This window comes from Kwoniella europaea, chromosome 1 (genome assembly GCF_036810445.1).
Source record: "Kwoniella europaea PYCC6329 chromosome 1, complete sequence".
In the NCBI taxonomy this organism is placed as follows: Eukaryota; Fungi; Basidiomycota; class Tremellomycetes; order Tremellales; family Cryptococcaceae; genus Kwoniella; species Kwoniella europaea.
The window spans coordinates 11,893,785-11,921,340 of NC_089487.1; the positions used below are offsets into that span (position 1 = coordinate 11,893,785).

Below are 27,556 nucleotides of genomic sequence, written 5' to 3' on the forward strand. Positions count from 1 at the left end.
GTATCTTACATCGTTCTGTCTACAAGTCGACCAGATAATCAAGCATTTTAACACCCCCCGATCAACATCGCCAAGTGCAAATAAGAAGCAAGCTGGATCCTCTCTTCCGTACATTGTATGTCATCTCGTTGGGAATCTAAGCAGCAAATCGGAAATCGAGTCTGCAAGAGTCGTCAAATGGGTCAGCATTCAGGTTATGACGGCCTATGATCACAAGGAGATTACAACACACCTCTTGTTACCGACATCCGTAGTGGTTTTCAGATAATGTTGTCTCTCCTCTTCTGACATTGCACCCCAGATTCTCTCCCTGGTTCTGTTCCGCCACTTGTAGTATGCCCAGGTACCGGGGTACAGTATGATCTGATCCAGAAAAGGAACAAACACTCCAAGTCAGTCGGGAATCCAATTATGACTACACTGGATTCAGCTTGATATCACACTCACAACGTTGAAACAGAGCAGACCGATCAAACCTTTATTGGCTTTCTTGTATCGTGGTTTATCACTTGCTTGATAGACGTTGGCTCCTATCATCGCTGAAGCTTGGACAAACATATTATAAAGACTATAAAATCGAGCGTATTAGTACAAGTGCCCCGAATTATCCAGCTGTCAGATGGGTAGGGTAAGACTTAAGAAGCTGATACGGATCGATTCTGGACTGTACCGGCATTTCGACTTGTCCAAGCTACCTGAATAGCGTGGGTACTATATACATCAAGCGAATCGTATTAGTCACTTATTCTTATAATCACATCAGATAAGGGTACTCACTATGGATAAGAAAGTAATACAGTCTCAATGGCGAAGTACGTCCAAGGGTTGATTGGATCCGGCAGTGCCACAAGAGGTATGAAACAAGGGAGTAACCACCAATCTTCAGCGGAAGCTACGAAACTCCTATTATTCGCCAACTCCGATATAGCAGTGATACCGAATTGAGTAAAGATACTGATCACTTCGTAAGGGATTGACAATAAGTTAGTTTGGACAGTTGAAAATCCAAGTTCCTTGAAAGAGAGGGTAAGATAGTTGCCAACGGGATATTTGGGTATACCGAATAATAGACCTAGGGCGTAGAGGGGATACATGTCGTAATCTAGGATACAGTCCCAGATCATTCGGAGAGTTAGGGCTTGTCGATTGTGCATTCCTCCCTTGTTGGGATCATCTCGAATGACTATCGGAAAGATCAGTGACCATGTCTTTCTCCTGCCACAAATACGCGTGAGAATTTCATTCATCTTCACTCACCTCCATTGACGATGATTTTGACTTCCCGATCATTGAAGTATCCCTTGGGTAACCATTTGGATTTGGTCTTTGCTGGTGAAGTAGGCATCAAGAAGAACGAAGCGATACCGATGGCCACTGATTTTCGTTTCAGTCAGATCAGCTGATCAGCCGAGCAGATTTGGCAGTGTACAATCAATGGACTACTGTAGATTTCAACATACAAGTGATAATACCTTCGAAGAGGAAGAGCCTGAAAAAAGAAGTAGAAATTAGATGAAATCAGATTGATAATCTTGAGAACGTTATCCTGACTCACCATCTCCATCCTGCGTATCCGTGGAAGCCCCTCAGCTTGAGGAACCCGACAGCCAAGAAATCGGTTATGATACCACCTTGAAGAGGAAAAACATGTTAAACCGATGCGCTTTGCAAATCAGGCAAATGAGACATACAGATGTTTGAGGACATCCAGAACCATGCCAGTCGAATAGGAAGATGTCTCCCATCATACCAATAACTGAGATACAAGATAAGATCTCTACATTGCAGCTGTCAGCGTGTAACACCAGGTATCGAAGGTTTATGTAACTCACGGGATGAAACCACCTTGGAACAAAGCGCTATATCGCCCAAAAACGACATTCTATCAGTCCGAGCTTCGTATTGATGATCAGTAGGCCTGGTTACACTTACATCAAACATCGGGTGGCGAGGAAAGAGGCTCTACCACTCAAGAAGAATTGGGCTCCTGAAATAATACTGAAGATACAGACTTGAATGGGAATCCATCTATCTGGACCAACTCTAGAGGTGAGACAGAAGGGGTCAGCTGTCGCAGGCAGATGCTTTACAAACAAGTGGACTAACCTCTTGGAGATCAATTGAGATGGAAGTTCGGCAATCAAGAAGAACAGTTTGGACAAGGTGTTTCCAAGGTTCTGCGATAACACGAATGAGTCAGTCAGTTGGAACTACACAACTCTCCGAAGTACAGGACGACAACTTACATAATCTGCTTGCGAGAGGCCGATATCTTTCAATAGCCCGTCAGAGTTTGCATTGCTGATATTTCCTCTATCAATATTCAAAGCAGAGAACATAACACATGCCCAAAGCTGAATGATAAATCGAATTCCGTAAGCTAGGTCGCATCCTCTGGTTAAAGTCAAGTGCCACTAACCATGATTTTCCAATCAATTTTTCGTCTGACTTGTTGCTCCTCTCGAACGGTCCATCTGAAATTGGGATCAAAAGCTTCGACATTTTCCCAATCTGGTCGGATGTATTTCTCCTTCAGTTCTTCGATGTTATCACCATCCCAGATACTGGGCTGAGTGGCGATCTGCGATTTGAGGACATTGTCATCAGTATGTTTCAAGTGCAATCCTCTGTTTTAGCCATCTACCGTGTTAGGGTGGTACTCACAGCATCGGGAGCATCTTTAGGAAGAGGAGGACGAAGTTTCAAGGCTCTTAAGACCGCTGAACCCAAAGCGGATTCAGCCTTATCAACTTCAGCTGAAGAAACTCCAGCAGCGAGTGGAGCAGGTCCGACCGTAACTTGGGCTCCTTTTCGATCGTTACCGATGTGGTATTCTTCCGGCAAGGCCACACCGTCAAGACCAGACTTCAGACTGTTGTCGTCCCTGGGTGAGCTCGAACCTGTGCCACTAGACTTTGTAGGGCTCATTTTGATCAGTGCTCTCTTGATGAACTCCTGCGGACAATAATCCAAAGATCGTCGAAATAGCGTCCTTTATGTATATTCAAAGAGACCACCTTTCCAGCTCTTTTTTGGTTCATCCGGCATTGTGCATGTTTGAACTCTAATTGACTTTTTGAATGGTATGATATGGCGAATGGGAATTGGAAAATTGGATATCGCTTATCTCCATGCCAACCAATCAAGGTCTTCTTGGCATCCTTCACTCAAAGAATACCCATAGAACCTACAGTATTCGGTACTCGGCATCTGTCGACTGTGCTCCACATTGCACGGCGAATTCAACGACTGACGCCATCTCATCTCATTTTGGCTACCCATCTCGGGATGACAGGTTCCGGAAAGACCGGTCAAGCTGTGATGCTGATGAGTATATATACTTCAATAGATAAGATTTTGTCCGAAATCAAATTCCGATGATGTCAAGTGAATTATTCGGAATTCCTGTAAACGACCATGTGATACCATGCCTAAAGGATTGGCAAGTTTTCTAAATCATTCAATGATTCCAGCTAGAATGATGGATCTTTCAAGGCTGTCGTGACAATACGCAATGCAGAGATTGGTCAAAAGTGCCAAGCGAATGAACCAAAGGCGCAGATTAGCACTGAAAGCGTGATGGGCAGATAGCGGCAACCACCGCCACTCGAAGCTTAGTTCGATCACGACAGATTGAGCAACACGGCGGATACTCCTGACCTGGCAGACGTCATTTCAGCCATTGCATAGTCTGTGTGCATGCTTATTTGAGCCGCTAGCCATGGCACGGATGTGTTAGGTGGATATAATCCAAGCTAGAATAACGGCGAGGTCCACTGATTTCCTCATTTGGCGTGATTGTACGTGATGTATCGTTCCTGTACCAATCGCAGATAACCGATTGCAATCTAATCGTTCTTACCATTTATAAATAAACATTAAACGAGCTTCTAGACGAGAATGAGCCCCGTAATTGATCTCATTATATTCCGCCACTCGCATTCATCATGACCACCACTTTAGTAGAAAGTATTCCAAGTCTTCAGCAAGCCACTGCGACTCTTCGTCTAAGTGGCGGAGAAGAGCCACCGACGCAACCTGAGAAAAAGGTCAACAAGGTCCCACCTCCCGATTACAAGTATAAGAGGTTCTTACCGACTTTCGATCGAGAGACAAAGTACGAACCACTTACGCCTTTCGAGCACCATGATCCAGGTCATGATGCGTTGAAACACGAGAATCCAAGGGAGTTTCTGGATGGTGCCACTGTCACTTCTTTATCTCCAAATTTCGGTTCTGAGGTCGAAGGTATACAGTTGAGCAAGTTGGATGCTAGAGGCAAGAGGTACGCTCACTCACCGTCTGCAATAAGATCTGGATTTGAGAGAGACGCTAACAAGTGACAACCATATAGTCAACTTGCTCTGTTTGTCGCTCAACGAGGTGTCGTTGCCTTCCGAGACCAGGATTTCATTGACCAATCGCCCGAATGGCAGTTGAACGAGTGGGGCAAGACATTCGGTAGATTACATATTCACCCTACCTCAGGTGCACCCGAGGGATATCCAGAATTTCACTTGGTCTATCGAGATGCAGCACCCAAGAAGGGTCTCCCATCTTACAATCCCAACAAGCTCTCCAGTACCGGTTGGCACTCTGACGTAACTTACGAGGAACAACCTCCAGGTTTGACCACCTTGTTTTTGTACGATTCACCTGCCTCAGGTGGAGATACCGGGTATGTCTCGCAAGTTGGTGAGTCCCTGGAAGTTTTCATGCTGATACAATGCGATCTCTGACTGTTATTGATTTATAGAGGCGTACAAGCGACTCTCTCCTCCATTCCAGCAATTCCTCGAGACCTTGTCAGTCGTCCATTCCGGAGTCGCACAAGCAGACTTCAGCAGAGCAGGTAACAGAGGCGGTGTAGTCAGACGAGAACCTGTTGAAAATGTTCATCCACTCGTAAGGAAACATCCAGTCACTGGCGAAAAGGCGTTGTTCGTGAATAAACAATTCTCGAGATATATTGTTGGTCTCAAATCTGAAGAATCAGACGCTATCTTGGAGTTACTTTAGTAAGTGATCTCAAAAACGTGGAATCTCAACAAGAGCCTGTGGCTGATATCCTATATAGCACCCACATCGCTCAAGGCCACGATTTCCAGATCAGAGCTAAATGGAAGCCTAAGACTGTGGTGCTATGGGACAGTGAGTACTGCCACATTAACGCAATTGTGTCAGCCGTATGCTGAATGCTACCATTCTTGATAGACCGAATTACTGCTCATACAGCTATCGGGGACTACTCACCTGAAAGGGACGGCTTCAGACACGGATCCAGAATCACTCCCCAAGCGGAACGGCCTTTCCTTTGATAATGACATAACGTCTTTGCTATTGTAAATATGTATCAGCGTAATCATGTATGTTACGGCGTGAGAATAATGGCTTTGCATTGGCGAAGCGCTCGCTTAGAATCCTGTAGCAGGTGCGCTGCGCTGTAAGATCTTATTTCTCTAGTTAAGAGTCTCTTGAGCATTCATCCTCAGACATCCCAAGTGGCAGATCCTAATTTAGCATGCTAAAAGCTCGGTGAAAACCGATGATTGCGCCATCAACGCTAAGATCACTCTAAGCGACTCTACTGAGCTATCAGCTGTAGAGTATGAGCGATGACACATACACTATTGCTTTTTTTGTAGTACATATGTACCAAAACACGTGCGAAGCCGATCGAGCACATGTCGTGACAGATCCTTGGACGAGGGATTGGAAAATCATTATCGATACGTGATTGATAAACACATTATCTCATGTATTTCTCCGACACTCTGACTTGTGCCGCGAGAACAAGAATTGTGAGCTCGTTTGGAGGAGATCCCAAGACGGATATACCTGCTGGTGAGATATTTCTATGCTTAAATAAGACCAGTGGTGTATCTCGTAGAGGAAGATGAGAAAAGACGATATATATACTCATCATTGCGCCATCGATATTGTTGTATTTTGCATGCGAGTTGTGTCAATTTTTCTTCATCTTTCTTAGCCTGCTGATACAGATCGACCATGGTATATAAGCGGGCTTGTCCAGAATACGATCCGAATGTGATATCCCGACCTGTAATCACAAAAGGGTGCTGCAGCCTACGGTGCCCATAAATCCACTGAAGAAGTACAACGATGTCTTTTTCATCTAGTCAAGAGAAAAGCCTCAGCTCACCGGAAGCAGAGATCACTCCTGGAGGAGATCATAATTTAGGTGTACCCGAATTCTATATCGATGGAAAGGTAAATTTCGTCGGCGAACAAGGTGGAAATGGCGCTCAGGCTACTATCCAAGATGTATCTGGTGCTCCAGTAGAAAGTCAGAACCCCCTTGGATACTCTGTAGGGTGGTGGTCAGCTTTGTTCTTGAATATAACCATGTTGATTGGGACAGGTATATTCTCCTTCCGTGAGTACAGGACTACCCTCTTACCGCGCGTCTCGTCCTGCCTTCATCGCTGACATAGCATATACAGCTTCGAGTCTACTGAAATCACTCGGATCCGTCGGTCTAGCATTGATTTATTGGCCAATTGGTTTGCTCATCTCCTTGGCTGGTATTTCGGTGTACTTGGAATTCGCTTCCTACTTCCCCTCAAGATCAGGAGCAGAAGTAGTATACCTAGAACAAGCATTCAGAAAACCGAAGTATTTCTTCCCTGTGGCTTTCGCCGTTCAGACTGTAATCCTGTCTTTCGTCAGTTCGAATGTGATTGGTACGCTGTCTTCGCCTTTCAATTCATTTCTATGAGGCTAATCGTAAAAAATACCTATCTTAGTTGTTGCGGAATACATCTTCAAGATGACTGACCATACACCTTCGGATTGGGAGTCCAAGGGAGTGGGCATTGCAGCACTGACTATCATATGTCTTCGTAAGTCGATCCTCCTTCAAGACATCAAAAGGAGCACTACTAATCTTGATGAGCTCAGCTATCTGGTTCAGCACCAATTTTTCATTACGTCTTTCCAATTTCTGCGGTGTCGCCAAAATCATCACCATGCTTTTAATCATTATACCTGGCTTTGTGGCATTGGGAGGTCACCTCAAAGCGGTTCCTGATCCAAAAGCCAATTTCCGAAATGCATTTGAGGGCACAAGAAATAACGGATACAGTCTGTCCAATGCTTTGGTCAGTATCATCTTCTCTTACGGTGGTTATACAAACTCTTTCAATGTGGCAAATGAGATAAAAAATCCGATCCAGACGATAAGGAGGACGGCGAATACGGCAGTCATTTTCGTAGCTATTTTGTACATGTTAGCGAATATTGCTTATTTTGCTGTTTGTGAGTCTTCTTGACTCTACAATGATAGAATCAGTGACAAAGCTGATTCTATTGCGGAAATAGTGACAAAAGAAGAAATTAAAGGATCGACCCAAGTGACGGCTAGTATCTTTTGGGAAAAGCTGTTTGGCGACAGAGCTGCCAAGGGCCTTACGATCTTACCCGTTCTCAGTGCATCCAGTAACATATTGACTACGATGGTGGGACATACCAGGATGATCCGAGAAATTGGTCGGTAAGTCACAAATTACCTATGCTTTCTAGGGTGATTGAAATCGAGCTTACTGTGTCACCCACAGACAAGGGGTGCTACCTTACCCCAAGTTTTGGGTTACTACTTGGCCGTTTGGTACACCCACCGGAGCGATCATTGCCATCTGGGTTGTATCTTTCATCATCATCGTTGCTCCACCAGCAGGAAGTGCTTTCAACTTCAGTACGTAGATCACAATTCCAGGAGCACCGCGTGTCAAGGTGATCTCGCTAATCGGGTATCATGTTGTAGTCGTTGCACTTCAAAACTACCCTTCATCATTCTTCTTAGCTTTGATGACTTTGGGATTGTTCATCGTTAGAAGGGATAGGAAACGATTGAACCTCCCTAGACCAGAGTATCGAAGCTGGACCATAGTGGTTCTGTTTTTCCTGGCGGCGAACTTATTCTTGATCATCATGCCATGGGTACCTCCCACTGGTGGTATCAACAATAGTTCTTTTGGTTTCTTCTATGGGGCTTCATCGTTGGCAGGATTAGGAATGTAAGTAAAAGCGATCTTTGTCTATGCTCTACAGGTCACACCTTTGACTAACCTTCTCGCCCCTGCTGCAATGGCTTAGTGTATTCCTCTGTGCATTATATTTCGTACTCTGGTCAAAATTGTTACCTAAATTAGGTGGATATCAATTACGTCAAGTGGTTATTTCCCTTCCGGATGGGTCGATCTCTCATCAGCTCATCAAAGTGAGAAACGATGAGGTGGACGAATGGGATGCGAAGCACGATCTCAGTGGCAGATCCTTGAGGGAGTTTGAAATTCGGGCTTAGAACTAGCTAGGTGCGGTAAGTCACAGAGGACAGAGGGAGTATAGTCAAAGTACAAATGCCGTAAGGGATTTTACAGTTGATATCAAAGATACAGTAGATACGGTGCCTTAAATTCAGATGCATTAACTCGCGCCATTACATGCAATCGGAACTTCTTTGTGATTTAGTATTGTCGGCACTTTGCAATATGATCAGTACAGTTGATCCGCTATGATCTATCGACCAAACGAGAAAGTGCGAGACCAAGCGGTCGAGCTAGGTTGACCAGGTCCGCTGAATCCAGCTCCAGGTCCGAATCCTCTGAACTGACTATTCCAGCCCGAAAAAGCTGAAGGCTGTTGCGATGCGCCCCAGCCAGATGTGAATACTGTACTAGGTCGATATCCAGATCCAGTGGAATTGTGCCATCCCGTAGCCGAAGCTGAAGGATAGAAAGATGGTCCCGTCCATCCCGTACCACCGAACCGCGATGAGCCCATCGATGGGCCGTTCGTACCCCCAAATAGATCTTGATTGAAGCGGGGAACACTTTTTTGACCTCGGGATGTAAATTGCGGCAAGTCACTTTCGCTTTCATCAGAATCATCAGAGAAGGGGATCACTTCATCATCGTTGAAAGTGGAGTCTCGACTGATCTCTGAGATAAAGATGGACCAAGGGGATTTGACAGGTTTGCCTAATTGTAACATAGGCAAAAGTCAGCCTCCAGCTTGTTCCCCTTCACGATTGATCAAAGGCGTGATGGACTTACCGTCATCATCCGATTTGCTTATCGGTCCATACCGTTCGAAATTCTTCTTCAGATCAGCAACCGAAGCTTCGTTATAGCGCTTAGCATCTAGTTTACCCATTAAGAAGTTAAGCTCCGATATGTTCTGTTCATGCTCGATCCGCTCTTGCAGAGAATTGGCGAAGCCGGACCAAGCTCTATTTAAATCCTCTTGCTTTTCCATTAGTGTTTCAACCGTAAAACCATCGGTTTTGGATTGAGAAATACGAACTTCTATCTTGGCGGCCTTCACGGAATCGAAGCAATCGCCACTGTGCTTTTTGGCCTGTTCAGCCTGTCGGGCTTGAGCGTCACGATGAGCGTGCAGATGATCTCGATACATATCTCGAACACTACCTCCTTTCCATGGTCCGTCCAAGCCATCGTCATCACGGCTATGGCCATTGGAGGTGAAAGACCTTTGCGATCGTGTTTGGAAAGGTTCACTGTGCACGCCAGACTGAATACTGCCAGTGAAGGAAGTAGCACCAGTGGGTTGTGCTCTTTGATTAGGGTAGATCACGTTAGGATGAGGTCCGCCGAAGGACCCTGGATAACCAGGACGAGGGAAACCAGGCCGAAATCCTGGGAAAGGCTGACTGAACTGTGAATACGGATCACCAGTGAATGATGATTGACCAGGTCGTGACCAGCCATTACTGACGAATGATTGGGGATGTGGTGGAGCATGAGAGCTGAAAAATGTCGATCTAGGCGCATTGAAACAGCTCTGGTGGGAGAAGGCAGAAGGGAAAGATGGTTGACCGAATGATGGAAAGCCGAACGGTCGTTGTTGCATGTTGTGAGAGAGTCGTGTGAGACGGGGAAGGTTTTTCGTTATGAAATGATAGGCTATCAGCAGTTGTGTGATTGAGAGTTGCGGGCCAAGAAGGATGTAGTTGTTCAGCGAGATTGTGATCTTATTGTCAAAAGGTTGTTACTGTTTAAGGTATAGCACCAAGATGTCGCTTTCCATGAAAGTGACCCATTGATCGCATCACTCTCTTTTGATACATGATGAATGACAAAGGACGTTCCATAGGCGTAACTGCGTTGAAAGAGATCCTTTCATAAACAGGGCGTCATTGGTACACGCGATATGAGGATGTATGGGCAGGATAACTTCAATGAAACAGGACATCTAACTCACATACATACATTGTGAGCCAGATGTGACATTGTGACTTCCCTTGAAATGATTACACGGACTAGTATACGATATCCTTTTACTTCTTCTCCCTCCAAACTACACCTTCGGGTGAGATGACCCCATCCAATCGGAAGTCATGTTCGGTCGTAGGCACTCTTTCACTCGCCTCCAATATCTGGGGAGATAATGCCAGAGCAACTGGTTGAATCGTCAGCGAAGAAGGGAAGGGGGGTTCAATGAGCTTACCGAGTAACGGGGACGGTCTTTTCGACGTGTAGGACAACAAAAACCGATCGTAATATGCTTTACCTCTCCCCAGCTAGGGTGTTCCATGTCAGTCTTGCCTGATATGGCTAATTGAGTACTGTACAATGGCTCACCCTGTTGCATTCCTCGTCGAAAGCCACACCAGGTACTAAGATGAGATCGAGCGGTGGAGAAGAACGATTCATCACTGCACCAAGATAAGCTCTAGCCTTGAAATTGTCATAAGTGTCCGTCAATTTAGCTCACCATCCTCCCTATCTTCTCCTTCTACGTCATTCCGCGTCTCTCCCGGATCTAAAATACCCCATTTATCCAATGGACATCGCTCCAGATCAGATGACGAGTACAATCGTAACATTCTCATATCCTGTGATGACGATGAACGCTGGGCCTCAGGGCTTCGTGATGGCGGTGGTGGGATGAAGGGAGTATATAATGTTGAGCCTGTTACGTCGCTGCCTTTGTCAGACCCGAATCGACTCGATGATGGCAGATCACACACCTCTCTTCAGGATATGATCCACAATCCCATTCGTCCTTAGTTCTCCATGCTTCATGCTCAAATAACAACCTATCGATTTCGCTTCTTTGAAGAAAGGTTGATCGAGAAGTATTCTGAATACCGCTTGTGCTGCCCCTTGAGTCAGCCAAATGAGTCATATTCCAGTCAATGAGATCAACCACTCACATTGCTTTTCCACTTCACCATCTGACATACCTTTCAAAGTCCTCAGCATCGATTTCCGCAAAGACGCCTTGAGTGCGAAAGCTGCTTGGGTCGACATGTCCGATGGTTCACTGAGCTGTCCGGCAGGTGATGTTACCTGTTGAGTCATTCCAGTGAACGTTGAGTGTCTCTGTCACTATGCATACCCTGTACCATAAGAAGATCAACGGAGATGCATCAAAACATCGATGGACAAGATTATCGATAAACCCGATAGCGACATCCCGTTACGTAATTTGTCATTTTCGATAAGAGATCCAAGATCTTCAGCTCAGCTTTTTTTCGATTTCACTCTGTTTTTCTGCTTTCTCTTTCATCTCATTCGTGGTCAACATCATTCTCACAGCTTGATGGCACAACATGCAGCCTCCCACCCTACCAAGAACCCTGATCCTGGATTATTACGACTCATGTGAGCTGTGAATAGTCAACCTTTCCGACATGTAGCTTACCATCTCAAAACGATCAGATACCAACAATCTCCTTTGTCTGTTCACTCAGCTATATAGCGATGCAGAGGTCCTCAACAAGGTGGTCGTGATCAAGGCCGACAAGTATACATGGTGAGAGCATCTACTACTATAGGTAGAACCTTGTGTCTGAAGGGAGAGCTGAACAAACCTACCTTGCGTAGGTCCGAGTTTCAAGAACGGGTTTTACCCAATATTGACTGCGTGATACTGTCTCCAGGTCCTGGTAGACCAGACAACCCTTCGGTGAGAATCAAGCGCCATTCTTCATCTCGCATTTCCCATGAACTGACAGAAATGATCAGGATATCGGCTTCGGCCTGGGCTTGCTGAGATTTCACCCCGTACCAATCCTAGGAGTGTGTTTGGGACATCAAGCGATAGGAGTAGCGTTTGGTGCCAAGGTATGTATCCTATACGCGGTGTGGCTCGCTGGAAGCTATTGACACCTTGCGGGAACGGTCAGATTATCAATACCCCTCGAATCACTCACGGTCACGTAGTCTCTGTCTCACCAGTAATTCCGTCCAAGGGTTTATTCGATTCCCCATTCTGGCAATTGTCGGGCAAGGAGAACGATTTTGAGGTGGTCGTCTATAACAGTCTGACGGTAGACCCGAGCAGTGAGCTATTTGAATATTTACTTTTGCACATATGTAGACATCATGTGCTGAAGCCGCATTCAGCTGTTCCCAATGAGTTGGAAGTTACCGCTTGGTCTGTTCCGACTTCGGATAGACCCAGTACTGTTCAAGGATTGAGACATAGAGAACATCCTATATGGGGTGTGCAGTATCATCCAGAGGTAGGTCAGAGATGCACGGAAATCTATCTATCTACTTGGCTAACGCATTTCTTAGTCAATCTCTTCCACTCGCGGTTCAGCTTTACTCCAATCTTTCCTTGCCAAAGTCAATCAGTTTTACTCCTCACCAGATTCTTTCCCTGCGCTCCCCTCTAAGATCGTCGCATCATGTGCGTATAGAGTATCCGCCGCTTCCAAATCACGTCCATCATCAGCTCTTCCCACACCACCAATCACACCCTCTCCTTCCAGACCTCCATCTCAGCGCGGGTTCAGGCGAGGCGGACTGAGCATATCGGAGAAAAGAATGGGTGATTTAGGTAAACAGCTAAGAACTCAGGACGTTTTTGAGAGTCTGGTCAAGCAGAATCGAGGTTCTAGGAAAGGGAAGGAAAAAGCGATTGGGGAATTTTGGCTCGATGGTCAGACGGTATGTGATGCTTGCATGAATACTCTCGATCTCTTTGCTGAACGGTTGTCATAGCCCACGAGATCAACCACTACATCACTCGCCACGCCATCGTTCCTTCTTTCGTACTCCTTGAGCGCGCGTACAGTCACCCTACATCGACCATCTCTTCCTCCGAGTCAACTGATTTTGTCCGATGCAACCACTTTCTGGGATTGGTTCTCCGCTGGATCTCAGTCTCTTACATCTTCCCTTTCAGCTACGTCGTCACAGGGCTTCAGGGGAGGCTGGGTAGGATACTTCGGATATGAAATGAAAATGGAGTCTCTTCAGGGATATAAGCGGGCTCCTCGGGTAGATAGGAGTGATGGCCTAGTCGAAGAGGTCGATGCCTGTTGGGGATGGGTCGATTGTCTGACAGAAAGAACAAGTGAAGGACAGTGGATAGCTCGAGGGGTGTTGAGAGATGAAGGAGTCCCATTGGATGGAAAGAATGATGAAGATGATGAGGATGTATCGATGTTAGATTGGCTGCGATCACACGAGGTATCGCTCGGAGTAAGTCAGCAAGGATGGGAAGATTACCTCGAATCAATCAGAGACGTTCTCAGCAATCCCACTTCAGATCACGCTAAGCCCGCTTCGAGCTTCCCAACATTCCGGCCCAACGCGACAGGATCTGATTATCGTAAACGAATAGATGCATGTCGAGAAGCTATACGACAAGGTGAATCCTACGAATTAACATTGACAACTCGGTTCTTCTCGTCCTGCCCTCCTGCCCTTGACCCCTATCCGCTATATCTTCGATTACGAACCTTCAATCCCGCATATTACTCAACATATCTCCATTTTCCTACATTGATAACTCCGCGAGGCAAAGGACTGTCGGTTCTTTCGTCAAGTCCAGAGAGGTTTCTGAAGATAGATAAAAACAGGAGGGTAGAGATGATGCCCATAAAAGGAACTAGAGCGAGAGTCAAGCCGGGACAATGTGTTTGTACGCCTAACACAGGCTGTAAGGGACAGGATAAGGGCAGTGAGGCCTGCGTGGAAGAGGGCAAAAGGGTGGATGAGAGGATAGGAGAAGAATTAAGATTGGATCAGAAAGAGAGAGCAGAGAATCTCATGGTGAGGACCTTTCTTTTACAATTGCCGAGAACATCTTGCAATCGTAGTCAGATGGAACGAAACCCGTGCTGATGTTATCGATGCTTGTTAGATCGTTGACCTGATCCGTTCTGACCTACTTTCTTGTTGTACCCCATCAACCGTATCCGTACCCAAACTCATTGCATTGGAATCTTACGGCGTGCATAACTTGGTGACTACCGTTCAGGGGATCTTGGCAGCTAATGTTGGAAGTGTGGAGTGTGTTCGACGATGTTTTCCTCCTGGTGAGTGACATGTCTCGACACTCCGATCGAATCATCCAGCATTAGCTGATGCTGATGATACATAGGCTCAATGACCGGTGCTCCTAAATTACGGTCTGTACAGATGCTAGATGACTTTGAGAGTGATAAGAGAAGGGGCATCTACTCTGGTGAGTCACACAGCACGACTATCCGGCTATTAATGCTTACCCACCTCATCGAAAGGCTGCCTCGGTTACTTCTCAATCGACGGGGTATCAGACCTTAGTGTGGTGATCAGGACAATAGTAGCTGAGGGAGAACGTGGGTAACTTCTTCGTTATTCGGCCCATCTACGGTATAGCTGACGATGAAACACTGTACAGAATTGAGCATAGGTGCTGGAGGAGCTATCACATGGTTGTCGGATCGAGACAAGGAATGGGAAGAAGTGCTTACAAAAGTGGGTAGCGTTGTAGGTAAATTGGATGATGTGCAGTAGGTCTAGGTAGGTATCAGATGTATTTTGCAGCATTATAATTACCTGTCTCCACGAACACCTGATTATCTTCCGAGGCTAACCCCTACTGTGTGCTGACGAACGAACAAATTGTACTGATCTCTTGTCATGAAACAGGAATCAAACAAGCGGGCCTCATAAAGGACGGAAATACTGATGGAGATATGATGTTAAATCTGGGTCAAAGGTACTTTTAAAGTTTGACAGCAAGTTCCTTTTTAGCGGCTGGAAGGTGAAACGAGAGGCATTCGGTATCGGTAACAACACTCGTATGCTGCATTACTACTGATAATACGTGTTTCCATCACGACTTGACACATGCGTCCCATTTTCTACCCATACTCTATTGTAAACTCAAAATAGCTATTCTTCGAAAAAAGTCTGAATAGTCATACCTTTAGACGACACACATAAGTAAACAGTAATCTACCTCCCTTGATCAAGACTTAACTACCCCAAAATGGTCAACTTTCGAGGCAGATCCGTCTTCCCGTCTCCCAGCTCGCCGTCGATCTCCTCAAGGGCGGGATCTATAGGCCCTAACTCCCAAACACACGGATCCTTGCCATCGAATATTGATCTGTCATGGTTTGATCGCCATCGGCTTTCGTCGTCCGCTACCTCGGCATTCAATCAATTTAGAACAAAGCTTGCACGAGGTAAGTTGTGGTTTGCACCCATCTGCATCACACCTCACTCGCTCCATGCCGCAACAGACTCTTGCTGCTGACTAAATTTGATGCGTCAGGTATCGCACCAAGGGGTTTTTACCAACCCTCATATTCCAAGTCGGATTATAACTCCCTTCCCTCCACTGGGCCGTCTTTACCCATTCATGGTGACATCTACATATACCCCTCTCGCGATTCAGATAGCTCCAGCGATTCCTCTGATCCTCCTTCGGAGGCAGACGCGAGCTCGACCAGCAGCGGTGCGCCTTATCAAATCGACGATCGCTCTGCCTTGACTCCTTATTCTCGTCAATCCCCTTTCTTTAGACCCAACAGGCCCAGCGGTATCCTCAACGCCTACAACGGTGGTCGACACCCTTAGTCGTGGGGGTCTAAATCTAGTAGCTATTCTTTTGCGCCCCAATCATCGTTTGGTGGGACATCCTCGGCTCTGACGTCTTCCAACAACAACTATTCGTCATGGACAGGAAATTACTCTTCGAATGGCGTACAACCAAAAGTGAATCTGAACAATTATGGTACCCTGTTTGGCCGAGCTGCCCAGCCAAAATCGCATTCCCCTACTACCTCTAGTAGTAATGATTTTGTACCGAAGAAGGGAGGTTATGGGTTTGACTGGGGACCTCGACTCGGATCAGAACGGGTACCTGTTTCCCGATCCATTTCCAGTGTCGCAAGTGGCGCTGATAGTCAAATCAGTGATGCGATCTCCGAATTATCAAAGTAAGTTGACTTTTATATGTTTCAAGCAATGCACCAGAGCTTACCTCTCCAATGTTTTGGTTCAGGATGATGAAGTCTCGGGGAGGTTCAGTGACTATAACCTTCACGACCTCCACCCACAACTAGAGCCAGAGGGGCCAAGAGATCTGAATTAATAAATTAGCCCCTCTTCAACTCGATGCAATTGAAAGAGGCAGAATATCGGAAAAAAGGTAAAACCATTAAAATAATCTCAAGCTAGTATGGGGTAACCTTCACTTGGATGTTTCATTTGCACTGCCTTCTTGTCTGAATCTCTGCATCGTCGGAAAGAGCATCGATTAGTTCTTCAGTTTCGGTCTTGTAATGTCGTTCGTTTGACTTCTTGAACGTATGTACATATCGATCCGCAGTTCTGTCCTCGGATCTAAAAATCTAAGTCAGTAGTTTTCCTTTTCTTGCAATCAATCTAACGGTGACCTCATCGGGTATATGATTAACCCATGAACCAGGTATATTTGCGCTGTTAATGAACGCATTGAGGTTGTCACCTGTCATTAAACATCGATATTTGGGGTCAGGAACCGGATCTAGGCGAGTTTCCGCACAGTTGTAGATCCGTTGAAGGCAAGATCAGGTCTGAAAAAGTACTTTCTACCTTTTTGGTGGTTTGGGAAGATGGAAAGTACATCGAGGAAGATGAATACCGGGTATCTGGCAATTGTAACCTTCTGAAAGAGAGAATATCTTCGAAGAGCACAGCAGAACGAATTGAACCTTATCATACTTATAGTTACCAGTTCCAACAAGACTCAGGTACCGCACAACAACAAGTAATGTTCCAACGCCTCTTGACTCGTTTGAAGTATCCCAACCTAATCTAGTCCACTGCAGTTGCATTGCAGCAACAGGTGATGACGAGCGAATTTCATACGATCCACGACATGAATCCGAACGAAGGCCATCTCGAATACAATACATGTAAGAGCTGGGTTCTACATAGCCATCAGAGTCAGGTCTAACGGAGGAAGCAACTTACATGCACAGGTCTCACCAATAGTCACGAGCCCAAGAGCTCGAGGGCCATGTGACCCCTTTGCTCATCGCCGAATACGAGCAGGATACTCAGAAGGAAACGATGGAAGGTATATAAGGGCTCTTGCATCCATCTCTTGTGTGTTCGCTGTCCAGTACAGCCTACACCCCCTTATCTAAACTTAAAAAGATCAAGTTATACTCAAACGTTCACTATGTACTTTGTCACTATTCTCTCCCTTCTCACTTTGACACTCGTATCCGCTACACCAATCAAGAGATTTTCCGGCGTGAAAATCCAATCATACCGAAATCGAAGGTGTCTTTCACCCGTCGGACCAACTGCTGATGGTACACAAGTCACCACTGTTGATTGTTCACGAGCCAAAACTTGGGATATCAACCCTGGCAGTGGTAGCGTAGTTCTACATGAAGATCCTGGATTCGCTCTGGATGCTGGAACAGGCAGAGACAACAACGAGATCGTCAAGATCTGGACTTCTTATCCTACGTTATTTCAACAAACGTGAGTTCATGGTGAGATAACATGAGTGATGCTAATCAGGCGAGTCATACAGCTGGTTCCTCACTGGTGACAACCGAATTGCTATCACTGGTGGTGATCAGTGCCTTGACGAGGGTGATAATGGTTCTCAAACTTGGAGATGTACTACTGGAAATACCAATCAGAGTACGTGTCATCCCTCCGATCTTCTAAGGACCGACGGAGACTGTGTGACTTTGTCTGTGGCTGATTCAAGTCTCTCCATAGTCTGGTTTGTTGTCCAAGATGGCAATCCACCTCCCGCCATCTCAAGCTCTTCGACCTCTGCTCAACCAAGCTCAACGTCCTCTGCCACTCAACCTTCTCAAAGTAGTAACAACAACAACGGAGGTGGTGGTGGTGTCTTCAAAGACCCCTCTAATACATCAAGAAGGATCCATCGTCAGTGCCCAGTTGCCTTCTAGCGCAGATGCAATGTGGGGGAGCTGATTCCCGCATGATGTTTTTTTTGTCACTGACAGCCAATAACCAAAACGCGCTCTGTGTAACAGCAGGTAACGGAAACCTTGAACTCGCATACCCAGTCAACATGTAAGTCACTGTGCGGTATAATGACATGATATCAGTGCTGACATTATACAATGACCTATCTTAGCGGTCAATGTTATGCAAACAACAACACAATTTCAGTAGCACAGCTATGGAACCTCTCTGCCGGCTCGAAATCAGACTACATCAGATCGGCTTTCAAACCCAATCGATGTTTGGATGTTGGCTCCAACCCTGGTTCAGGATCCAGAGTATTCGTTTCTGACTGTGCGGCAGCTGGCAACAAGGTGACGAAATGGAACTATATGGCGGACAAGCTCCAAGTTGATGGTAAAAGTGAGTGGCTTCACAGCAACCTGTCTTTCCCTCTATGCTGACGAGGTCAACACACATTGCAGATCTCTGTCTCGATGTCGAGTTGAACTCTGGAAGAACACCTGGTGAACCAATCGATACCGAAGCCAACTTGCAAGTATGGGAATGTTTCCCTGATAACACACAACAGATCTTCACTCTCTATCCTTTGTAGGCCGCACGATAAAGGGTCAAGCTTCTGATGACGTCCATGTTGGTGTGACTCTATCAGATGGTATCAGCCATGGACAATGGACGATTTCTTGTTTTCTCCGCTTTGTGGACAATTACTTCATAAGTACGTACAATCTATAGTTAGCAATGAGATACAGATATTAGCAATAAAGTATAATAATAAGCCCAAAGGTATGCATCGAGTTTGCTATTGTTCTTACTGTTGCCAAGGTACTATATGAATCACATTGATCTGCGCCCCAATCATCATCATCATCTCCACCATGATCGCATTCATCATTCGTCCTCGTGTTTCCACCATTAACCTTAACCCGCAAATTACCCCCATCATCATCGACAACCTTTGCCTAAGATCTCTCATCAACCATCTGCTATCATACCTCATTGAGTCCAATATACATATCATTTGATAAATCGTCTCTTTCCTAGCCATCATGGTCAACATCCAGTCGCTCCTCACTATCACCGTCATCTATCTTCTCCCTAGTACCCTCGCATCACCACTCACCAAACGTTACTCATCCGTCAAGATCCAATCGTATCGATCATTGAAATGCCTCTCGCCTGTTGCACCACCAGCAGAGTGGGAGGACGGGACAAGAGTAACGACAGTCAATTGTACTTCCGCTGTAGAATGGGATGTCAACCCCGGATCAGATAGTATACTCATCAGTGGAACCAATTGGGCTTTGGACGCTGGTACAGGAGATCAAGACAATGCGATTATCAAGGTGAGTATATGACGGCAATCGCATTAGTGGTATTCCCCATCTGGGTCGGATTTGAGCTGACGGGAGAATAGATTTGGCAATCCTACCCTGGAATATCCCAACAAACGTAAGTCTCTGTCAATAGGAGGGAATCATAACACTTGTGCTGTATGCAGAATATATGCTGATTTATAGAGCTGTTCAAACCCAGTTGGTATCTTACCGATGACGATAGGATCGCCATCACTGGTGGCAGTCAATGTCTGGATGAAGGTATAATGGACCGCAAACTTATACTTGCGTTGATGATAATACCAATCAAGGTAGGTCGATTGATCTATATCGAAATTTGCTGAGCAAAAGCTATTATAAATGCTGACAAGTAGACATGTTTTCTTTTATGATAGTCTGGAACATAATCGGTACCACACCTACTGTTCCCGGTGTATCACCATCTATCCCTTCTGGTCCTGTCTACGTTGATCATCCAGTCAGTGAGGGTCGACGTATACACCGTGAGTGTATTTAGCGAAGGCTCCATCATCAATTCAGTACATCCGCTGAATTCGGATATGATTTAGCCTATGGTAGACCCGATTTATGCGTCATGTTGGGTAATGGTGTGGCATCAGTGAATCAACTTATTGATATGTGAGTTTGCCTTCAACGCGGTCTCCAAAAATCCAGCTGAAATTTCTCCCAGCGCTTATTGTCTCCCCAACACTTCACCGTACGTGGACTTGCAACTCTGGAATATCACACTCAATACTCCTGCCCGTGTATTTCTTCAAGCACACCCTACGCTCTGTCTTGACGCCGGACAAACCCCGAGGAACGGTACCAGGTTGACCACATATGGATGCGGAAGTCCATACACCAGACAAAACTGGTTGTGGGATGGTACGCGTTTAGCCTTAGATTCGAGAAGTAAGTTCAAATCAAGCATGCTCAATCAGTTCTACACTAAATTGGTGTGTACTGATAGATCCATCCGAAGCGTTGCAGCTTTGCTTAGACGTCGAGCTGAACTCGTCTAGGACACCCCAGCAACCTTACGATAGATTAGAGAGACTACAGATCTGGACCTGTTTTGAGGGTGACCGTCAACAAGTGTTCTCCGTTTTCGGCGATGAGCCCGCAGATGATTGTTAGTTGGCGTTTCAATAGAGTATCCTTTGCAACTTATAATGCTCTTATGAATAATCATGTGACCCAAGTGAATGGAATAGCCACATTATCACGTTTACCATTTATTTGCCAAGCTGAGTTTGAGTCAAGACAAATGAGTGTCTTAGCCACGCACGTCATCCTCCTTACAGCAAGTATTGCAAGGTCAAGCCATCTCATCAGCGAGTCAATGCGAAAAGTGAGACATCCGACCGGATAGTGAACAAGTAGGTACCTTATCGTGGAAGGTTTGGTAAAGCGGTGCTCCGACTTCGCCCGAAGTAAACGATAAATCATTGTTCTCCAAAGCAATTTTTGTGTGGTCGCACCTTATCTTGTACTGACGAAATAGAGACCCGGGCGTCAAACAAAGCATGGAGGTACACAGCTTTCGTAAGGCGGCCTTACGCTGTTCGATGTGGAGACCATCCATACGGTTTACCAAGGTTTACATTGATGGGGTGATCCATCCATATCGCCTGAGCCTCATTTACATCAACGCCAAGCAAAGCCCTTCCCAAGGAACAGCAGACATGCTTAAACCCCAGCCTTTTTCGCTGAGTTGTTTACCTCTTATGGCATCTCGATGTGGATACCCCAGAGATCTTTTTGGGGAATTTTCCTATCCGTAGTATGTTTATGCCGAAAGGCTCTCTGTGCGGAACCCGATTCATAACTGATGAAACAAGAACCGAAACTGATGCAAACAAACGTTCACGAGCGATCGACGGACAAGGTTAGTGCGGAAGTTTATTCCACATATGTTTTACATAGCCCGTCTGTCGGCTATGACGACCACACCAACTTGTTTGTGTTCAGCTGTAAACACACATGTTTCCGATTTCTTGGTCCCTACGTCATGAAAACGACGTCGGTTATACATCTTCGTCTTCGGTTCCGCTATCCCTTTGTTTACTCACATTCCTGCCCAACGTGGTAAAGCTTGGTATTGATATGCTCGGATAAGCATGTTGGATCCCTCCGGATAGCCCAGAAGTCAGTCAACAACATCGAGCAGTCCGATGTACCGCATACCTGAAGGGGTAAAAGAGGACTATTGAGAGGAACGTCATCGCCGTCGAAAGGTCATCTGACAAGATGACCTCCATTTTGTGTCCCTCTTGTTGTGGTCAGATACCTCGACCAACTTCGGACCGGCCGAAATGTAGGACCCCCATCATCATAAAACTCAAGGTATATAAAGGACGCCTTCGAGCGGTCAAACAGATCGATCCTCTTCTTCTTTCAACTAACTAATCATCTTCTCTTAGCTTTCATAACTCACTACTAAGTATCACCAGCCCATCTTCGTTCAGTCTTTTTTTCATCATGCAACTCTCGTCCCTTGTAGCTCTGCTTCCATTCTTGGCTATTGCTTCTGCTTCACCTGTCGACCGATCCTTCGGTAAACGATACAACGGTGTTCGAATCAAGTCCAACCGAAACGGTCAATGTCTTTCCGTCCCAGGCGATGCCTTCGGTGATGGGGTAAGAGTCCAAACCGTTGACTGCGCCCAAGCTCAAAAATGGAACATCAACCCCGGATCTGGAAGTGTCATTCACGTCGCTTCTGGTTTAGCTCTTGATGCTGGTACCGGTAGGGACAACAATGAAATCGTTAAGGTGCGTAACTATCTTCTTGCTATGCATTGACCGCCAGGTACAAAGGTTGACTATGGGCCTGTAATTATAGCTCTGGACCTCGTACCCCACTCTCTTCCAACAGACTTGGTACTTGACCGGTGACAACCGAATCGCTATCACTGGCGGTGACCAATGTCTGGACCAAGGTAGCGAATGGGAAGGTACCCAGACTTGGCAGTGCACCACTGGCAACACTAACCAAAGTGAGTCATACTGCAATCATACACCTCTTGTTACGACCAGCTAACATACCTGTCCCCCAGTCTGGTATCCTATCGACGACAATGGAAACAGCTTGGACCCCAATGGCGGTGGTAACAACGGTGGTGACAATGGTGGCGACAGCGTCAGCACTCCTTCTCCCTCACCAGACGTTCCAGTCAAGGATGTCTACCCCGATCCTACCGATGGTTCTCACAGATTGCACCGTAAGTTGGTCTTAGATATCCATGTAGCCTGCACGATCACTGACAAGGTCATATGCACCATATTATATAGCCAACGGCCGAGACGACCTTTGTGTCACTGTTGACTCCGCCAAGATTGATTCAGGTACTCAAGTGAACATCGCTTACTGCGCTCCCAACGACTCTGATACCTCCAAATACCAACTGTTCTGGGTCACCGGCGGTCAAAAGGGTGAAATCAAGTTGAGAGAGTTCCCAGACAAGTGTCTCAACTCCAACGTTGCTGGAGGTAACGGCCAAGCTGTGTGGATCGATGATTGCAACAAAGCTTCCGAGACTCAAAGATGGGACTACACTGGTGATAAATTAAGAGTCGACAATGGTGGTAGTGAGTAACAACCTAATCATTTAGCCCAATCGCTCGATATTCAGCTAATCTTTGCGCTTACCCTAGACACCTGTCTGGATGTCGTTGAGGGTTCGGGAAAGACCGCCCAATCTCCTTACGATATCGAAAAGCGGCTTCAAACCTGGGAATGCTTCGAAGGCAATACCAACCAAATCTTCACCATCAAATACTAGTTTGACAAGATTTCATTAACAATGGACAATGCCAAAATGGACATTCTGAATCATTAACTCATATCATTCTTTTCTGGGATTTACACTTTGGCAGTAGCAGTGTCTGTATGTCATTATAATAGGAAATTTAACCAAAATGTATAATATCTTGTCGAACATCTCTTCAGGCTGGTTGGAGCGTTGTTGTCCGCTTTGTCAGCAGTCTTGGTTTTGACATCAATGACACATATATATATAACATCATCTCCTCGGTAGTGCTGTCATCCTTTCACCAAGTCCTACGGTATTGCAGTTGATATATCTTCGAAACTTGTTTCCGCGTTCGATCCTTTCATCCAATTTTGATGTCAGAAAAGGAAGGAATTATCTGCTATACGGGTACGGGGGTGTTGTTTACTCGGATATATAAGAGGAATTCAGTCCTGCAGCCATTTTTATTCTGTTCCCAAGTGCAACCAAAACCACCTTCCTTTCCCCACGTAATCCAACCGGAATATATCCCAAGCATCACCAATCACTTAGCGCTAACTGTGCTCGAAGCCGATATGAGACCAGTCTCAGACAGACTCTCAGCTCTCACGGCCTCCTTCAAATCCCTCAAATCTCTCAGACCATCCCGAATACTCGGCCGTTCCAAACGTGACCGCAGACCAAGTCGTCAAGACTGGGAACATTCCATATCGCCACCTACTCCGCAGTATTCGACATACGACTTCGATGCCTCCGAAGTCTCTAGCCGGTCTCGAGAGTCCTCTTGGAGGGACAACAAGCTGGTATCAGAATCAGTGAACAGTCGAAGATCCTCCATATCTCCTCTACAAGAGTGGTATCGGGCTCAATCGACTCTGAACTATCAATTGCGCAATCGGCTCTCTGCATCCGACTTGGTCCAGCAAGTGGAACAAGCCGAATCGCAGCTGTCAGATGCTACCTCATTCAGAAGATTCGCTGAAACGGCGATCGAGGAAAGTTCAAGCCGGACAGAAGGATATTCGGAACGCGATGTGTTATTGTCCAGAGTGGTGTATGCAGAAGCTGAATTGAAGGAATATGAAGCTCGAGAGAGTTACGAGTCAGCACGAACCGACTGGGCGATGTCAATACTTCGCGAGGAACGATTGGATAACGATTATCGTGACCTAGCTCAGGGATGTAGACCCCGGAGACGAGATGATGACGACTATTGGGCGAGTCAAGACCCGGATCATCACTCGTATTTGATGAGCTTGGATGATATTGCAAGTCACTCGGGACTTGAGAATCGGCCAGCAGAACGGTCCTACAACATCGATCGACCCCTCACGGCTCCTCCTATCGGGTCTTCTCACTTCAATGTCAGACCTATCGAGCCATGCAGTACAGCTTCGTCCACCTCAACCTTGTCAAGAGAAAATCCGGCTGCAGATGAATATAGAGATGGGAGGTTGTCCATAGACTCAGAAATTGCGAAAGGAAATTTCACCATACCTGACTGGGCGATCGATACGTCCAAATTCCGAGCTTTTACCCATCCTTCCCCAGACACGAAGCAGCTTTTCAACGGTAAACCTCTCACGCTGAATTACCCATCTGATTGTGACAAATCCTCTTCTTCAACACCGACGTCGAATGATCCCAATCAGCAGCTTTCTCTTCCCCTCTCATTGTCATTTCAAGCTACTGGTCCTCCTCATACTGGCCAATTGCTGCTGACAGCAGGTCCTTCAAATGATGGTGAAGACGACGTATACATTGATTATTTTCCACAGCGTCCTACACTATACTCCTCTTCTTCTAGGCCCTGGACCTCAGAAGGGTTTCTGTACAAACCGCTGAGTAAATTCGGCCCTCAAAAAGACCATGACCAAGGGGGGGAGATACGTACAGCAAAAACAGCCTCGCAGGAAGATGATCTGTCTTCGATATCTCACTGGTTCAATGATCGCGGTCACCGGTCGACAGAGACAAGAATGAAGTCCTCGCCCACAAGTGGTCTCAAATCCTTCGCGAACTTTGTCTCCAGCAGAGCAACGAAGCTGGAACGCTTCGCCGAAAGTAGACTAGACGATATTTTGTCTCACTGAGTCGAAAGGTGTATGAGCATGGTTAGTATATGTGATAGAGTCGGAGGATCTGGGATGATATCAGGGTCTGATGGATATGAAGTAGCGATTGCATGTCATTATTCTCATGCTGATGACACTAGATTATGTGTCAGCTAGAAGATCTGTAAGGAGGACAATTGGACCACCTAACTCACAAGACTTCCCCCTTTGCCTCGGTATCTCAGGTCCGATGTCTATCGTTTCTATCTGATCTTGCAGCAAGATGTCTCCCAATTCTTCCACCGGTTCCTGTTCCAGCGACAGATCCTCAATTTCAGAGGAAGTCTCATATGTAGGATCTCGGTTAATGGATCGTTTAATGGGGTACGGTTGCAAATGATATGTCTGGGGAGACCAACACCATAAGTTGATTGAGTGACAATATGTTGGCCATGACTTTGCACCACTTACCTCTTGTATAGTCTCCGTTTCTATGTGAATCTCAGTTTCGGTACCATTGGCAGAACGGTATTGAGCGGGAAACCGTTTTGGAGGTTGAGCCTGCAAATTCATCTTGGCTGCAAAGGCAGACCTGTACGATGCGAGTCGAGGAAACACTGGACGGTTCTACAGCGCGTGATAGTGTTCATGAGATGAGCGGTCCGGTCGTTGGCAAGGGATTGCGATGCTGGACTCACAATGTGAAAGACTCCTTGTGGTGCTAAATCCCTCTTGAGGAAATGCCTTGCGTTCAGTATACCGAGAAAAGAGGCAGCGTATACTTTAGGCGTGCACCTATCAGATTAGTTGGGGTTTATCAATGACATGTGCTCTCCGATATCTGCAATTTTTGTTCCAGGGTTCACGTACAAGAAGAACGCAGAGAGGTTCCACTGAGGAATAGCAGCAAATGCAATAAGGAAGCAGACAGAACTATGGCATCATCAGCCAAGCGCTTCCTCGAATATGTCGTGACTCACAATATTGTCGGGGCCACCTGAGCCTCCAGGAACACGCTAAAGAATCCCAGAATTAGCATGTCAATTGAGCATGTCCTTGTCGAAGAACGTCGGGCGGGGAGAGATTGGGCACCCACATGATCGACTTTTTGATCCAGCCATCTGTGGTCTCAAAGCTCTTGACGGCCGACTTCCTCATCAAGAGCGACCAGCATATCGCTCCTGTTACTATCAGATCGATAAAGACAGTGAGAACGAGCTATAGAGTATATAGTCATGTGTGATTAATAGAGACACTGAAAAGACGAAGTCTGTCATGAGCTTACCCATGACAGCAAGAGACCAGTGAAAAGCTATGCGACATTGTGTCAGTGGTAAGCCCAAATCCTTCAGTTTCCATACGACACGGGACATCGCTGCGTATAACAACACTTACACGGCTCCTTTCCGACAATCGGTCTGTGGCAATGGGTGGAGCTTTGATTTTCAATGCCAGGCAGGTTGAAATTGTCACAAGTCTACATTGAGCACGTCAGACTCCCTACCAGGATCTAGAATGACAGGGGACGTACAATGACGGTATGATCGTGAATAGGAACCATTTGGGTCTGCCTAAGAGCACATGAGCCCGATGGGCGAAAAAGGCCTGTGGGGGTGTTTGATGTTGGAGCATTTTCGATCAAGACCCAGGGAGTGAAAGAAGCTCACGGTGATTGGGGTCTGTATCAAGCCGTCCAACAGGAAAAAGGTTGATACCCAACTAAAATTGAAAAAATTTCTATACACGTCAAAACCGAACGCGAAGAGGTTCATCATCCATCTGGCTGAAAGGACTGTATAGCCTGTACTAATGAAGAGTGTCCACCACTATGAATCAGGTCAGTCATAATCATCCGCTGACGACATATAGCCCGATGAGCCTTTCGGGAAATTGCGGCACACTCACGACTAAGATCCTAATTGTCTTCCTTTCGGTAGCATGAGACATAGTATACCATTGTAGCACTTGCAAAGCCAGCAAGCCGAATGCAAATCCATCTGCCGCATACCCAAATACATAAGGGCCAAATGATATTCCTTTATTATTCTCGAACTGTGCCCGGGCCTCTAGTTCGAGCTGCTCTCGGTAGTGGGTTTCGTTGAATGGCGATGTCATGGCGGTGAGGGAGAATCAAGGATTGGTTGGGTTGAAGTTTGGAAGAGGGATTTGAGTGCGTATGTCATATACTAATGCAG

General features: G+C 46.1%; 14 protein-coding genes across 14 annotated transcripts; 9 read left to right on the forward strand and 5 right to left on the reverse strand.

The window, feature by feature from the left end:
• Positions 1–136: 136 nt before the first annotated feature.
• Positions 137–558, reverse strand: V865_004524 (uncharacterized protein; the record flags this gene model as incomplete). The annotated part of the gene is made up of 3 exons (XM_066228304.1): positions 137–161; positions 233–363; positions 448–558. 3 exons carry the CDS (start codon positions 556–558, stop codon positions 137–139), a joined length of 267 nt encoding a protein of 88 aa, XP_066084401.1.
• Positions 559–635: 77 nt separating this feature from the next.
• On the reverse strand, positions 636–2,928 carry V865_004525 (uncharacterized protein; the record flags this gene model as incomplete). The annotated part of the gene is made up of 12 exons (XM_066228305.1): positions 636–711; positions 778–1,183; positions 1,258–1,374; positions 1,461–1,489; positions 1,556–1,631; positions 1,692–1,777; positions 1,833–1,859; positions 1,933–2,043; positions 2,107–2,177; positions 2,247–2,354; positions 2,420–2,581; positions 2,665–2,928. 12 exons carry the CDS (start codon positions 2,926–2,928, stop codon positions 636–638), a joined length of 1,533 nt encoding a protein of 510 aa, XP_066084402.1.
• Positions 2,929–3,947: 1,019 nt separating this feature from the next.
• Positions 3,948–5,318, forward strand: V865_004526 (uncharacterized protein; the record flags this gene model as incomplete). The annotated part of the gene is made up of 5 exons (XM_066228306.1): positions 3,948–4,285; positions 4,355–4,695; positions 4,757–5,018; positions 5,078–5,151; positions 5,215–5,318. The coding sequence occupies 5 exons, from the start codon at positions 3,948–3,950 to the stop codon at positions 5,316–5,318; spliced, it is 1,119 nt and encodes a 372-aa protein (XP_066084403.1).
• Positions 5,319–6,123: 805 nt separating this feature from the next.
• V865_004527 (uncharacterized protein) lies at positions 6,124–8,323 on the forward strand (the record flags this gene model as incomplete). The annotated part of the gene is made up of 8 exons (XM_066228307.1): positions 6,124–6,397; positions 6,465–6,704; positions 6,768–6,863; positions 6,922–7,278; positions 7,342–7,513; positions 7,578–7,714; positions 7,784–8,036; positions 8,116–8,323. The coding sequence occupies 8 exons, from the start codon at positions 6,124–6,126 to the stop codon at positions 8,321–8,323; spliced, it is 1,737 nt and encodes a 578-aa protein (XP_066084404.1).
• Positions 8,324–8,538: 215 nt separating this feature from the next.
• V865_004528 (uncharacterized protein) lies at positions 8,539–9,891 on the reverse strand (the record flags this gene model as incomplete). Its single annotated transcript, XM_066228308.1, has 2 exons — positions 8,539–8,999; positions 9,075–9,891. The coding sequence occupies 2 exons, from the start codon at positions 9,889–9,891 to the stop codon at positions 8,539–8,541; spliced, it is 1,278 nt and encodes a 425-aa protein (XP_066084405.1).
• Positions 9,892–10,318: 427 nt separating this feature from the next.
• On the reverse strand, positions 10,319–11,294 carry V865_004529 (5-formyltetrahydrofolate cyclo-ligase; the record flags this gene model as incomplete). The annotated part of the gene is made up of 6 exons (XM_066228309.1): positions 10,319–10,440; positions 10,489–10,561; positions 10,623–10,696; positions 10,756–10,953; positions 11,012–11,140; positions 11,198–11,294. 6 exons carry the CDS (start codon positions 11,292–11,294, stop codon positions 10,319–10,321), a joined length of 693 nt encoding a protein of 230 aa, XP_066084406.1.
• Positions 11,295–11,596: 302 nt separating this feature from the next.
• V865_004530 (uncharacterized protein) lies at positions 11,597–14,777 on the forward strand (the record flags this gene model as incomplete). Its single annotated transcript, XM_066228310.1, has 12 exons — positions 11,597–11,648; positions 11,706–11,799; positions 11,871–11,952; positions 12,012–12,110; positions 12,173–12,329; positions 12,393–12,511; positions 12,567–12,941; positions 12,996–14,051; positions 14,143–14,317; positions 14,383–14,466; positions 14,522–14,599; positions 14,662–14,777. 12 exons carry the CDS (start codon positions 11,597–11,599, stop codon positions 14,775–14,777), a joined length of 2,487 nt encoding a protein of 828 aa, XP_066084407.1.
• A 478-nt stretch (positions 14,778–15,255) lies between these two features.
• V865_004531 (uncharacterized protein) lies at positions 15,256–15,848 on the forward strand (the record flags this gene model as incomplete). Its single annotated transcript, XM_066228311.1, has 2 exons — positions 15,256–15,454; positions 15,544–15,848. The coding sequence occupies 2 exons, from the start codon at positions 15,256–15,258 to the stop codon at positions 15,846–15,848; spliced, it is 504 nt and encodes a 167-aa protein (XP_066084408.1).
• A 121-nt stretch (positions 15,849–15,969) lies between these two features.
• On the forward strand, positions 15,970–16,336 carry V865_004532 (uncharacterized protein; the record flags this gene model as incomplete). The annotated part of the gene is made up of 3 exons (XM_066228312.1): positions 15,970–15,986; positions 16,061–16,210; positions 16,276–16,336. 3 exons carry the CDS (start codon positions 15,970–15,972, stop codon positions 16,334–16,336), a joined length of 228 nt encoding a protein of 75 aa, XP_066084409.1.
• A 1,103-nt stretch (positions 16,337–17,439) lies between these two features.
• Positions 17,440–18,807, forward strand: V865_004533 (uncharacterized protein; the record flags this gene model as incomplete). Its single annotated transcript, XM_066228313.1, has 6 exons — positions 17,440–17,750; positions 17,803–17,915; positions 17,997–18,170; positions 18,251–18,320; positions 18,385–18,614; positions 18,677–18,807. The coding sequence occupies 6 exons, from the start codon at positions 17,440–17,442 to the stop codon at positions 18,805–18,807; spliced, it is 1,029 nt and encodes a 342-aa protein (XP_066084410.1).
• Positions 18,808–19,261: 454 nt separating this feature from the next.
• Positions 19,262–20,689, forward strand: V865_004534 (uncharacterized protein; the record flags this gene model as incomplete). The annotated part of the gene is made up of 7 exons (XM_066228314.1): positions 19,262–19,558; positions 19,630–19,664; positions 19,749–19,810; positions 19,945–20,052; positions 20,119–20,188; positions 20,241–20,464; positions 20,523–20,689. The coding sequence occupies 7 exons, from the start codon at positions 19,262–19,264 to the stop codon at positions 20,687–20,689; spliced, it is 963 nt and encodes a 320-aa protein (XP_066084411.1).
• Positions 20,690–22,033: 1,344 nt separating this feature from the next.
• Positions 22,034–23,337, forward strand: V865_004535 (uncharacterized protein; the record flags this gene model as incomplete). The annotated part of the gene is made up of 5 exons (XM_066228315.1): positions 22,034–22,327; positions 22,398–22,551; positions 22,612–22,776; positions 22,847–23,143; positions 23,210–23,337. 5 exons carry the CDS (start codon positions 22,034–22,036, stop codon positions 23,335–23,337), a joined length of 1,038 nt encoding a protein of 345 aa, XP_066084412.1.
• Positions 23,338–23,882: 545 nt separating this feature from the next.
• Positions 23,883–25,400, forward strand: V865_004536 (uncharacterized protein; the record flags this gene model as incomplete). Its single annotated transcript, XM_066228316.1, has 1 exon — positions 23,883–25,400. One exon carries the CDS (start codon positions 23,883–23,885, stop codon positions 25,398–25,400), a length of 1,518 nt encoding a protein of 505 aa, XP_066084413.1.
• A 104-nt stretch (positions 25,401–25,504) lies between these two features.
• On the reverse strand, positions 25,505–27,476 carry V865_004537 (uncharacterized protein; the record flags this gene model as incomplete). Its single annotated transcript, XM_066228317.1, has 12 exons — positions 25,505–25,518; positions 25,577–25,766; positions 25,833–25,988; positions 26,060–26,156; positions 26,232–26,294; positions 26,342–26,377; positions 26,458–26,579; positions 26,647–26,673; positions 26,757–26,838; positions 26,893–26,966; positions 27,029–27,187; positions 27,267–27,476. The coding sequence occupies 12 exons, from the start codon at positions 27,474–27,476 to the stop codon at positions 25,505–25,507; spliced, it is 1,230 nt and encodes a 409-aa protein (XP_066084414.1).
• Positions 27,477–27,556: the final 80 nt, after the last annotated feature.